The sequence below is a fragment of the Puma concolor genome, chromosome B4 (assembly GCF_028749965.1).
Source record: "Puma concolor isolate L17-30 chromosome B4, mPumCon1.1.hap2, whole genome shotgun sequence".
In the NCBI taxonomy this organism is placed as follows: domain Eukaryota; kingdom Metazoa; phylum Chordata; class Mammalia; order Carnivora; family Felidae; genus Puma; species Puma concolor.
Genome location: NC_141673.1, coordinates 71,879,795 through 71,894,348, shown reverse-complemented (window position 1 = coordinate 71,894,348; position 14,554 = coordinate 71,879,795). Strand labels below are relative to the sequence as shown.

The 14,554-nt window shown below is 36.1% G+C and overlaps 1 protein-coding gene across 3 annotated transcripts in view; it reads right to left on the bottom strand.

Annotated features, from left to right (window-relative positions):
* ADAMTS20 (ADAM metallopeptidase with thrombospondin type 1 motif 20) overlaps window positions 1-14,554 on the bottom strand; it is a 180,713-nt gene that overhangs the window by 134,342 nt on the left and 31,817 nt on the right. For all 3 annotated transcript variants that reach the window (XM_086713618.1, XM_086713617.1, XM_086713616.1), the window contains exon 4: window positions 2,853-3,112. In XM_086713618.1, coding sequence (XP_086569744.1) covers window positions 2,853-3,112 — 260 coding nt within the window. The remainder of the gene's footprint in view (window positions 1-2,852; window positions 3,113-14,554) is intronic.

Below are 14,554 nucleotides of genomic sequence, written 5' to 3'. Positions count from 1 at the left end.
CATACCTCAACATAGTAAAGGCCCTATATAAATAACCACAGCTAACAACATTAAACAGGGAAAAACTGAGCTTTTCAACCAAAGATCAGGAACAAAACAAGGATGTCTACTCTCATGACTTCTATTCAACATAGAAGTAAGTCCTAGCCACGGTAATTAGGCAAGAAACAAAATAATAGGCATCTAAATTGTTAATAAATAAAACTTACACTAGTTGCAAATCTAGTGATACCATATGTAGAAAACCCTGATTCCAAAATAACTAGAATAAGTGAATTCAATAAATTTGCAAGATTCAAAAATCCATGTACAGAAATCTGTTGCATTTTTACACATGAATAAAGCAGGATAAATAGAAGAACACAATCCCATTTATATCAGCACTAAAAATAATGAAGTATCTATGAATAAACTTAATCCAAGAGGTGAAAGGCCTTTATTCTGAAAACTATAAAACAGATTAAATAAATTCAAGAAAATCTAAAGAAATGGAAAGACATTTTATACAGGTTGCAAGAACAAATCTTTTTAGAATGTCTATAGTACCCAAAGCAATCTACAGATTTAATACAATCCATATCAAAATAACACCAAGGATTTTTCACAGAGAGAGAACAATCCTAAAATTTCTATGAGACAGATAAAGACCCTGGTAGCCAAAGCCATCTTGAAGCAGACAAATAAAACTGGAGGTATCCTAATTCCAGACTTCAAGTTATATTAAAAAGCTGTAGTAATTAAAACAGTACTGTACTGGTATAAAAATAGACCTATAGATCAATAGATCCAAATACAGAACTCTGAAATACACCCATAGTTATATGGTCAATTAATCTTTAACAAAACAGGAAAGAACATCCAGTGGGAAAAAGACGGTCTCTTCAACCAATGGTGTTGGGAAAACTGGACAGCGACATGCAAAAGAATAAAACTGGATCCTTTCTCACACCATGTACAAAAATAAACTCAAAATGGATCAAAGACCTACACATAAGACACGAAACCATAAAAATCCTAGAAGAGAGCACAGGAAGCAATTTCTCTGACGTCAGTCTAACAGTTTTTTTTCACATAGGCCTCCTGCAGCAAGGGAAATAAAAGCAAAAGTAAACCATTGGGACATCAAAATAGAAAACTCTGCAGAGCAAGGGAAACCAACAACAAAACTAAAAAGCAACCTACAGAAAGGGAAAAAAAGCTATTTGCAAATGGCATATCCATGTACGAGTATGGATGGATATATATCCAAAATACATAAAGAATTGATTCAACAGCCAAAAAAACCACATAATCCAATTTTAAAAATGGGCAGACAACATGAACAGGAATTTCTCCAAAGACATACAGATGGCCAACAGACATGCTCAAAATTTCTCATCAGGGGAAATGCAAATCAAAACTACAAGGGGTTATCAACTCACACCCATCAGGATGGCTAAAATAACACAAGAAACAAGTGTTGGTGAGGATGTGGAGAAAAAGGAACTCTCTTGCACCATTGGTGGAAAAGCAAACTGGTACAGCCACTATAGAAAAAAGTGTGGAACTTCCTCAAAAAGTAAAAACAGAACTGCCCTATGATCCAGTAATTGTCCTACTGGGTACTTACCCCCCAAAACACCTAAACACTAATTCAAAGTGACACATGCACCCCTATGTTTATTGCAGCATTATTTACAAAAGCCAAGTTATGGAAGCAGCCCAAGTGTCCACTGATAAATGAATGGATAAAGAGGTGGTGTGCATGTGTCTGACATACACACGTAATGGAATATTACTTAGCCATAAAAAATGAAGCCTTGCCATTTGAAACAACATGGATGGAGCTGGAGTATAATGCTAAGCAAATTAAGTCAGAAAGACAAATATGATCTTATTCACGTGTGGAATTTAACAATGAGCAAAGGTAAAAAAAAATTAAAAAAAAAAAAAAAAAGACAGACTCTTAACCATAGAGAACTAAGGATTACCACCAGAAAAGGAGGTGGGTGAAATCGGTGATGGAGATTAAAGAGTACATTTATCATGATGAGCAAACAAGTATAGAACTGTTGAATGTTCACCTGAAACTAATAGAACACTATGTTAACAATATATTAAGCTGGAATTAAAATTAAAAACCTTAAAAATAAAATATGATTTATTCCAATTTCTGACTTGACAAGTATAGCAATAGCAAAATAGTTTCCATTCCTTCTGTGCAGAAATAAGATTTAAAAATCAGATTGGGGGGTGGGGAGGCACACCTGGGTGGCTCAGTCATGGTTCTTGAGTTCAAGCCCCACATCGAGCTCTGTGCTGACTGCTCAGAGCCTGGAGCCTACTTCAGATTTTATGTCTCCCTCTCGCTCTCTGTCCCTGCCCCACTCATGGCTCTATCTCTCAAAAAATGAATGAATGTTAAAAATATATATATAAATCAGAATCACGGAAAGCTCAGTGGGTCAATTGGTTAAGCCTCCAGCTCTGGATTTTGGCTCAGGTCATGATCTCACAGTTTATGAGTTTGAATCCCACATTAGGCTCCGCACTGATAGCACGGCGCCTGCTTGAGATTCTCTCTCCCTCTCTCTGTACCCTTTCCCTGCGCACATGTGCTAGCAATCTCCTCCCCTCCCCCCAAAACAAATAAGCTTTAAAAAAATAATCAGATTCAAAGGGTGAAATATCAGGGCTACTAGAATCTTCCCTGTCACCAAAGGGTAGAAAATATAGGATACTGAAAATACTCAAATTATTCTTTAAGTGTTTTCAGAGACTTTCAAATCTTTTAACAAGTTCGAATAACTTTTCAGATAAATGTGAAGGAAACATTACACATCTTAGAAAGTTTAAAGGACAAGTTTACTTACAATTGACATTAGTGTTAATACATAGTGCTGCAAATTCTGTCCATGATGATGAACCATTTTAGCGTCAGCTGTAACCATAACTTCCACATATCTCGGGTAGGATAAAAAACGTTTTTTCCTGGAATGTAATTGACTTCTTTCATCTTCCAATGATTTATTTTTTGAAGGGTACCCTAAAGCCATTTCCTTCTTTACATTAAGATCTTCATTTGTGTTGCTGTAGTTTTGAAAGGGTAAAGTGATTTTCTTTATTTGACTTTCTGGGGGGAGAAAAGAATAGAATGCAGAGCCATTAAATTAGGTGGGACTAAAAATACTGCACAAAATAGGCAAAAATACACACACATCACCTTCCAACATGAAATAAAAGATAAAAAGAAATTTAACTCCGTGATGCAGCAGTTTATTACTATTCCCAGTAATAAAATGTTATTTTTCATAGATTGGCCCAACAGAAACCAAACTCCAAGTTTTTTTTTTTTTTAACAGCTATGACTGTTCAAGAGCATTTATTAACGGTAGAAAAATTTAAAACTGAGGAGTCCCCCTTTTTTTCCTCAGGTAAACTGGGTGCTCAAGCCAATGGCATTTCAACTCATTATAGATCAATCACATTTTGTATGATACAGAACAAAACCTTTTGTTAGACATCATGTAAAGATCACCAGACAGAAAAACCATGAAACATTGGTAACTCTTTGAATCCAGAAAAACTGTAGATCTGTATTTTATAATATTTGATTTATAAGATACCTGATTACTTTTGTTTGGTTATGTTTAAATACAGAATTCAGGGGCACCTGGGTAGCTCAGTCAGTTGTATCTGACTTCGGCCCAAGTCAAGATCTCACAGTTCCTGAGTTTGGACCCTACAGTGGGTTCGCTGGTGTTACTGCAGAGCCCCGTTCAATCCCCTGTGCCCCTCTCTCTACTCATTCCCTGCTTACCGTCTCTCAAAAATAAAACTTTTTAGGAATGAAAAAATACAGCCAATTATTCAATGTTAATTACAGATGCCATGGGTAAGTCCTTTAGTCTTCTGTATTTTTTTCTGACAACTGTTTCCAAGTATTTAACAGAAAAGTGGACCAAAGGAATCAGGTAAGAAGAAATCCAAGGTCCCGGATACTTGATAAAGCGAATACCAAAACTATTCAGACTCAGTTGTACTATAAGGATTAGACAGAAATATAAGAGTATGACAACAATTATTTCATTTTAAATAAGCAGTAATCTTATGGTTGTAAGTAATCAAAGTCCTTAAGCATGGTTTCCACATGTCAACTTTTTCTAATATTTAAAACCATCCTGCCCTTTGATATTACTGTGCGCTTATGTTTTGAAATTTATCTCATTGGGAAATTCTGAACTTGGCAAACCATGTATAGCCCTAAAACTTTGTCCTACCATCTTTATCCGGGGGTGACTCCACCACTGAAATATCCACTTCGTAGACCCAGATGTAACTTAATATACCAATCTCAGAGTCAATAGGAAGTAAATATACTCTGACTTGTTCATCAGTTTAAAATAAACATTATACCTACTCTACATCAAGGAACATTTAGAAATTGCAGAGCAAACAGAACCTTATAAAGTTTATACTCTAGTAGGAAGAGACAAGAAGTAATACGTATTTAAGAATAAATTTCAGAATAACTAAGTGCTTCAGTAACAATTCAACTTCGAGACAAAAAGAAACTGATTCTGCCTACCCAAACGGCTTAAATTTAAAAAACAGCACCAAGTGTTACAGCAACCACTTTGGAAAAACCGCTTGGCAATTTTCAAGTTTGACACATATGTACACCTACCCCCGTAGTTCTACTCATTTTATACCTATGGAAAGTATGTCAACAAAAAGACTTATGTAAGACCATGCATAGCAAGACTAGCACATATAGATCAATGGAACAGAACACAGAGGCCAGAAATAAACGCTGATGTATTTGGTCAAATGATCTTCAAGGGTGCCAAGACCACTCTATGGGTTAAAGAATGATATCCTTGACAAGAGGTGATGAGTAAACGGAGTATCCACATGCAGAAGAATGAAATTAGAGCCTTAGCTTGTAAAACTCAACATCTTAAAGACCTAAAAGACCCCAAACTCTCAAAGTCCTGAGAGAGAACATGGAAGAAAAGCTTCATGATATTGGATTTCACAAGGACTGCTTGGATGGGTAGGACACCATAGCACAGATGACTAAATAGACAAATGGGACTACATCAAATTTTTAAATTGCACCAAAGGACAGACACAACAGACTGAAAAGGAAGACTACTGAATGGAAGAAAATATCTACAAATCTGTTTTCCTGAAGAGGAGAATTAGAAAGCCCATTTTGCATCTTTTTAAAGCCTTTAGTTCAAAATAATCTGTATGCTAAAGCGGCCTATCTTGGGTTAGTATATTCTACCACCCATCCCAGACCAGGTTTTCAAAAGATTAGACCATTCACACAGAGCTATTAGATCAGGACTTAGTAAACAGTCGTTATTATTTTTGTCATTACTAGTTATGAAGAAATAATGTGTTGACAGACACATGCCCTTCAAATTAACTTTAAAAAAAAATGTCTAACTGCCATGTCGTTTGGGAAAAATGGTCAGCTATTTTGTTGCTAGGTTTATAAAATTAGAGTTAAAATGCTCATCCACAGAGTTGTGCTGTGATGCTCAAATTCTTGAGGCAGGAGCAGCGGGTGATTCTGTTTGGCAATCTCAGGGCATTGTTACACAAGCATGCGTCAAGTGGAAAACAAAGTTGTTCATTCTCATTACTTTAGGAAAGTGATTCACAAGTGTTTAACAGCTCTTATAACAGACTCCGGTGTACCATAATCCCCTTGTTTTAAAAATATTTCTAAGTCTCATGAGAAATGTAGCCTTAGTTTTGGGGTGATGGTGATATATAACAGCAGGTGCTTTATTTTTTTTGGGGGGGGGTTGGATTTTATCTTTAATTATTTAAGACAAATGGCTCTCCAAAGCTCTTCAGCTGTGTTTCCACTCTTCTTTAAGTCTCGATGTGCCAGGTTCTGGAGCTTTTGCTTAGATACTTTCGGGAAACCTGAAGGGAAAGTATTGATTAGGCTCTTTCTGGCTGAGAGTCACATACTGGTGACATATTCACCTATTTGGCTGGCAGCAAAGTCTTCCTTTTTTTCCACTAGGTTCACTACTGGCAGCAGAATCTTGCCTAGTGATACCGGATGGTCATAAGCACGATGCACCATCTACTTGCAATTGTTGTTGGTAAGCCACCATGGAAGTAAAAGAACATGCTTGGATCTGTGTTTAAATTTTTTTTAATGGATCTCTTTATCAATACTTATTAGATAAAGCTCATGAGATTTTCTGTTTATTTGCTAGAATAAGTCATTCTGGGATATGCTCCTTGAACTCCATTAAATGTACTGTAATCTGATTTGAAATTATCATGGGAAATTTTTTCAACATTGTAGTATTAATGAGTATCAATTTAATAGATGCATGCTGTGAACCAGTGTTATAGGAACTTGATAGATTGCAATGGTTAGGACCATAGTAAGTACCATTCACTCAAACTTCCTATTTAAAAAAAGCATCAGAACTATGATGAAATGCAGGATGTAGTTTTCTTATTATATATTTGATTATTATTTATGGACTAAAAAAGGCAAGCTCCATTAACCCACTGACCTTTATTTTCTCCCCCAGATAATTACATTCTAATGGAAATACAGGAATGGTAGGGATCATAAATACAACTCCCTGAACAAATGGGGAGATGTGTGTGTGTATACATTGTGTGTATATACAGATATATACACATACGATGTCTTTTTTAATTTTTTTTTTTAACATTTATTTATTTTTGAGACAGAGAGAGACAGAGCATGAATGGGGGAGGGGCAGAGAGAGAGGGAGACACAGAATCGGAAACAGGCTCCAGGCTCTGAGCCATCAGCCCAGAGCCCGACGCTGGGCTCGAACTCACACACCAGGAGATCGTGACCTGAGCTGAAGTCAGACGCTCAACCAACTGAGCCACCCAGGCGCCCCATACGATGTCTTTTTAAAAGACTCCTACAACTCCACAAAAAATAGCCCTATTCAAATATGGGCAAAGGATGTGAATAGACATTTCACCAAAGGCAATATATAAATGGCCAAACAACCATGTGACAAGATGCTCATTACTAATTAGAAAAATTCAAATGAAAGCTACAGTGAGGTATCACTTCACACCCACTAGGATGGCTACTATAAAAAACCTAAGTGTTGGTGAGAATGTGCAGACATTGCAATCCCTGCAAACTATTGGTGGGATTATAAAAATGGTGCAACCGCTACAGAACATAAAGCTGTCTGAAAATATTACAAATAGAACTACTCTAAGATCCAGCAAGTCTACTTCTGAGATGTTCAAAGAAAAAAATCAAAATCAGGGTCTTCAAGAGGTATTTCTACACCCACATTCCATGCAGCATTGTTCACAATAGCCAAAAGATGGAAGCAACCCTAATGTCCATCAATGGATAAATGAAATGTGGTACATACATACTATGGATTATTCAGCCTTAAAAAGGAAATTTTCACATGCTAAAGAACCTTGACATTATGCTAAGAAGCCAGTCACAAAAGAAAAGGCTGTATAATTTCACCTACATGAGGTGTCTAAAATAATCAAATTCATACAAAGCTGAATGGGTAGTTACACAGGGCCAGTCAGTATCTCACTGAGAAATCTCCCCAAGAGTGTCCAGCTTGGGTGCTAAGAAATCAACTATTTCCCTTGCTAGCAATAGTAGGTAAAATGGGAATATAATCCAATTAAGGAAGCACTGTGGTTTGAAGAAGTTAGACTGACAAGAGTTATTTAGAGTAGATGGCTCTATATAGGCTAAAATAATGAAACAAATGAGAACTCCAAACTGGAATGATTAAAGGCAACAACATAGCAATTAATAGAAAAAATAGAATAAAAGGGGAAAGAAGCTTCTGGAACAATACTACAAAATTGCACGTCTAAAGATTTAATTCTGGCTAAGTTAAAAAGGAAAAACTAGCCAGTATCAAGATCCTATGGACATTAACAAGTAATACAAGCAATTTGATGGAAACAAATTTAGAGCTGTTTTCTAGAACATTCTTGGGAAAACACAACTTATCAAATATGGCCTATGAAGAATTAAAAAGCCTAAATAACCACCTAACTTTTTAAAAGTTTGTCCAAATAAAAAAGTCTAAAAATTGAGTCCTAATCAATTTTCCCCCAAATAATCCAAGTTCCAAGAGCTTCACCACTAAATACTATTATTTAAAAAAAGAACAGTACTTTTTCAAATACTGTAAGATTTGCAAAAAAGAAAACAACTCCAAATTCGTTTCATAAGGTTCTTAGAAGATGACAGGAAAGAAGATTTTCATGATCTTAGTTAAAATTTCAAAAAAGGAAAGGATTCCTTAGGACACAAACAATACTAAACATTATAAACTATTCATTTGAATAAATTAAGACTGAACTTGTGTTCACTAAAAACACCATTATGGGAGAAGATAGTTGCAATATAAACAAATGGCTTATATATGGGTTATATAGTTAAACCATAATTGATAAAAACCAGTAAAATTAAGGGAGACTTGAATACTTCACAATAGACAAAATCCAAAAATATATGAACATATGAAACGCTGCCAAAATATTGATTATCATGAAAAAGCCAATTCACAATGAGACATGACTATATACCTACCCAAAAGGCTAAAATGAAAAATACTGACAAATCACAGAAATATAATGTGGAGCACCTGAATGTCTCATACTGCTAACAACACTGAAAATTGGCATATTCAGCTTAAGAAAATTTCAGTAGGGCAGAAGGAAATAATTCATAAAGCTTAACGCAAAAGGGATAGAATTTACTTTTAAATATAAAATGTAAGTGTGTATACATAGTTACTAAATATAACCACATTAGAAGGGAGAAACACATACCCAGAACTTCCAGTTTTAAAGGGAGGAGGTAATTTCTAAGAAGAAAATCATCTTACGTAAGGAATTAGGGAAAAAAGAATTCAACCATCGATATAAAATACAATACCTAACAGACTGCTTACAATGAGTCAAGTGCATTTCTGGCAAATTTCATTATATTAACTCATTTAACAGTCCCAAAGGACATAAGTATTGTTGTTAATCCCGTATTACAGATGAAAATCTGCAACATGGAAACTGAAAAATTTATAACCACAGCTGATCATCAATGGAGCTGCAAATAAAAGGAACAAAACTAAATAGACTACTTATCATAACAGTGAACAGTTTAGATTTGCCTATCACAAACAAAAGTTTCATAGAATCAGGTTAATAAAATCCAGCCATATATTAAATAGCACATCTGGGATACAAATTCTGGGAATCTGGTTCCAGCATCAGTGGTTTTAACCATTAAAAGATACTGTTTGGGGCGCCTGGGTGGCGCAGTCGGTTAAGCGTCCGACTTCAGCCAGGTCACGATCTCGCGGTCCGTGAGTTCGAGCCCCGCGTCAGGCTCTGGGCTGATGGCTCCGAGCCTGGAGCCTGTTTCCGATTCTGTGTCTCCCTCTCTCTCTGCCCCTCCCCCGTTCATGCTCTGTCTCTCTCTGTCCCAAAAATAAATAAACGTTAAAAAAAAAAAATTAAAAAAAAAAAAGATACTGTTTGACAATGAAGGTTAAAGGGGGGAAAAAATAACCATAATGTAACAAACAGTATTAGAGATCCCAAAAATTTAATTTCTATAGCCAATGAGATGATAATGTTGTATACAACTTTGCCAAAATAATTGAAAAGAAATAGGATTTCATACTTCCTCAAAACACAGCCGTATCAATGAATCTTTTCACTGAGTTTTGGGATTTAAAAGTGATGGCTGCCTCAGGTGACGGAAGGCAGGTGGACACAATGGGAGGGTATGAGCGGAAGTACATGGTTTTACACGGGTTGCTCACAGTCCTGCATTTCATGTTGATTCATATATTCATGCTACATATTAAGGTTTTTTTTATGTTTCTTTTTGAGAAATAGTGATCAAACACAAGTGGGGGGTGGGAAGAAGAAGAGAGGAAGACACAGAATGTGAAGAAGGCTCCAGCCTCCAAGCTGTCAGCACAGAGCCCAACGTAGGACTCGAACTCAAACTCTGAGATCATGACCTGAGCCTAAGTTGGATGTTTAACCAACTGAGCCACCCACGTGCCCCTATTATATTAAGTTCTTAAATAATGTACTAAACTAACAGCTATTCAAGCAATAGGACAGCTCTCACTATCATATACTATGGTTCTGGTAATGCTACCTAAAGCAGGACAAAATGAAATATACAATAGGAGTATTAGGAAGAAAGTTTTCATTGTTTTGATTTTGCAGATAAATGGCTTTTATAGCTAAAAAATCCAAGAGGCTCAATTTAAGAATTTTCAAACTAACATTCTCAACAGAGAAATAACTGAATGAAATGTTATACAACTGTTACTGAATTAGGTCTCTGTGTTTGATATGGAAGGATGGCCATGTGTTCTTTTTTTTTTTAATTTTTTTTTTTTTAACATTTATTTTTGAGACAGAGACAGAGCATGAACGGGGAAGGGGCAGAGAGGGAGGGAGACACAGAATCGGAAGCAGGCTCCAGGCTCTGAGCCATCAGCCCAGAGCCTGACGCGGGGCTGGAACTCACGGACCGCGAGATCATGACCTGAGCCGAAGTCGGATGCTCAACCAACTGAGCCACCCAGGTGCGCCAGGCCATGTGTTCTTAAGTAAAAAATGTGTACGATCTTATTTTTGTAGAAACTTTCATAGAATACACAAGTACTTAGCCATAAAAATGTATATAATGAGCCAAAAGGTACTTAAGTATACAGCTCAAATTTTAACATAGGCTACATGGGATGGGTGTGATTCAAAGTGAATAAAACTACGTAATTAACATCTCAGTGTCCATTAAGTCATTACAATAAACTTGTTTTTTAATTGTAATTTTTAGTTACATTTCTAAAAACAGCATCTGTAACTTTCACAGGCTTAATGTCTAATATCATTACTTTTTGAACTTTCTAATTAAGCAGTGCAACAAATGATAAAGTGACCTTTCCAAATATCTTAAATGGGCATTCAAAGCTCATGTGTCAATTACATCATCTTTATGAAATGTTTGTCTTTATTTATGTTCCAAGTCAAATGCTAAAGTGATGTGCCATCCTTTATTAGTAACAAGCGTATTACGGCCCAAAACTAATTTAGAGCAAACCAAATCCATCAAATCAGGAACATCATGCAATGGATAATCTGCCCACTAGAACTTAAGATGTTTAATTACATCTGTAAATACAACACTTAACCATATAGTGTTTTATAGAATGCATGGAGATTGTTTCACAATTTTTTAGTAGTTTATATCATGGATTATTTTCAACAATGTAATTAGGAATCCATGATTCTACTTGAACATCCTCCCGGCACTTTATATTCAAAATATACTAAATTGAGTTTTCTATCCCTATTCCCAGCTTTACTTTCATTATGAGTAATAACCTATTACATGTAACTCACACTAAACAGTACACTACCATTGAGCTCTTTTTGTCCTTTTACCCTTTTTATCTGGTCCCCAAGTTGTGTCATTTCTCTTTCACAACCTTTTTCGTATTGCTCCTATTGTCAGTGTCCGTGTCTCTAAACTCATTCAAGTCCTTCTTAGAATATCAGCATTATGAATGCAAAATTAGACAAAGTCTCCAAAATGGCCCCATCATCTTCCATCCCGGTCCCTCTCACTCGTCCTTCATTCATGTCCAAACAAAGTTATTTTCAGGAACATCCCTGTTAGCTCAACAAGTTACCACTGATCCGCACTGCCCATAAGTCCAAGCCTTTCCCTATAGCCCACCATTAACACAATCGTCATACCACCACCAGCAAGCTATGTACTCTTCAAAGACTAAGAACATTGTGGGTAATGTGTTATGGCCCTTGTAAGCGCTCAACAAATGTTCATGGGAAGAAGGAAAAATTAGGACAAAGGATAGAAAATTGGGAAAGAGAAGAAAGGAACACACTTCGGGACACAAGGTTTAGGAAACTAGAAATTCAGGGTATGAGTAATCCTAACTGATGTACAATAGCAATTCAAAGATGGAGAGATTACCTTTGGTTTTCCTGATAGCAAGTGAAATATTCACTCTGGTCTCTACATAAGTTAGAATGGACACAAAGGCTCTGTATTTGACCAAATGAACAAATTTTATACTTCTACAATAGCAGGAAATTGTTTTTGAAAATGAGCATAAAATCAGAACAAGCGTATTCTGGATCATCAACATTTCAAACCACTGGTAAAACAGTCAAAAGGGCTCGCAATTCAAAGAATTGTGTGTGCCTTGAAATAGTGATCTTATCAGATATTATAAAATCTAGCATACTTCCTCAGGATTTCAACTTTTCTGGGTGATCTGTCCTATTAGGCCACGCTATTGATGTTATTAATACTAGTGTGAATTATGAAAAAAGCACTTAATGAGTAATCACCATGTACTGGTACACTTCATATATGTTATCTCCTTTATTATTAATAGTTCTGTAAAGTAAATACTATTAGTATCCTCATCTTATAGGTGAAGAAAGTGGTGAATGGGAAGATTAAACTACCCAGGTAACCTAGGTAATAAAATAGGATTTTAGTATTCAGTAACAGATTTAGAAAAATCTTCAGTCCCCCATGATGTCAATTTTAGAAGTCTCTACCACCCTTACAGAATTATGACCTATAGCTTATAAAATTTATAAAGCTTTATTTCAAAGAGGTTCCCCAGTTAATTAGAACCTCCACCTACTACTAGCAATAAATGTGCAATTATGGACTTGCCCGTGACTGGCTGAAACTTGAAACATAAACGAATTATTACATCACTAAGTCCTTGTTGTATCCCTGAATCAGTTTCTATTATAGTGCACATTTTAAAACAGACATGTGACACAGGTTACACACAATTTCAACAGCCACCAACTGAGTAAGTGGCATAACAAAGAAATGAATTCAGATTTCCTCAATATTCATTATTACATTTGAATTCCAGATCACATGACTCTTCAAAAGGTCACATGTGGTAATACATGTAGAATGTTAAGAATTTAGTAACTGGGGTCACAATGGAAAATGCTGTCTCCTACAAAACTAAAAGGAACTAGCTAGTCATATTCATGAAAATATAGGGTCTAGTCCTTCTTGAATTACAGAATCAGAGCTGAGCCAAGATTTGGTATACTGTCATTGATTTCTGTCGTGCACAGACCTGGGACAGACCCAGTACTGTCCTTTCACTAGGGAGGCCCTGAAAGAGAAAAAGAACACTGCAAATCCCCAAATCATTCCCATTAATCCTACATCCAGCAAGCAATTTTAGTTCCTTCTGCTACGAAGGCTGACAGGTCCAAGGGAACACAGGTCCAGCAGGTCACGCATGAACTACCCTTTCTTCTCCTACATTCTCCAGAGGCCATCCCATGAGTTCACTCTCAAGATATATAGGACAGGGCTCCCTAAAAAGCTGAATCAAGAATTCTTAAATAGATTAGGAGTTGAAAACAGGCACACATTCACTCCTAACTTCAAAACCTTTAGGACTGTTTTGGGTATAAAGAAATACAAGCTGGCTGTCCCTTTCAAGCTTCTGGCATCCCAACCTCTACACTTGAAGGGGATAAAACTATGTAATCTTTGCATGTTACAAAGTCTTTTTTTCCACAACTTCAAATCTTGTCTTATCAGAAATTCTAAGCAAAGTAAGACAGATAAATTAGCCAACTGACAGTATAAAAATTTAGAGAGACAACTCTACATAGGCTAATGTGATACTCCAAACTCCTACTGTCAGGCTTCTTGGAGAGATGTTTGAAAATCTTACAAGTTAAATTTATACCCTAGTATCTGAAAATGCAGATGAAATAGAACATTTCATTCTTTAGAGAAAAATCATTTATTCAGAACTCATATGAACACTGATCTCTAGGGAGTTTATTTTACAATTCTACTTTATTAATGTTCCTACCTTCAGATCAGCCTTTGCGGCAATCCTTTTTTTTTTTTTTTTTAATTTTTGAGAGCATGCACAAGGGATGGGGCAGAAAGACAGGGAGGAATAGAAGAATTCCAAGTAGGCTGCCCACTATCAACATGGAGCCCTATGTGGAACTCGAACTCCAGAACTTGTGAGATCATGACCTGAGTTGAAATCAAGAATCAGATGCTCAACCAACTGAGCCACCCAGGTGCTCCCATGGCCATCCATTTCTAACCTATATCCATTTTATCATTTAACACATAACCTAAAACCGTTTTCCAAACTTTAGAGGAGTGCTCCCAAACTACAAGATTTCCCACATTATTGGACAGTCTGCCTCATGCCTGTGCAATCATTCCAAAAATACTTTGAGGTCATTTTAAGTATTAAGTATTCTAATACCTCTCAAAATGCAGTTACATAAGAGTGGGAATTTAAGCCTCTCTACTTGCTCTATCAAGTACTGATAGAATACTTTTTTTCCACACTATTAACTTGTTCATATTAATATTTTTTAACATTTCCTATTAACTAGTTTGTCTTGAATGTTTTTTGGAAAAATTATGTTATAGCTCAAAAATCTAAAAGGTCATCTAACTTTGTGCTTTAACTCATTT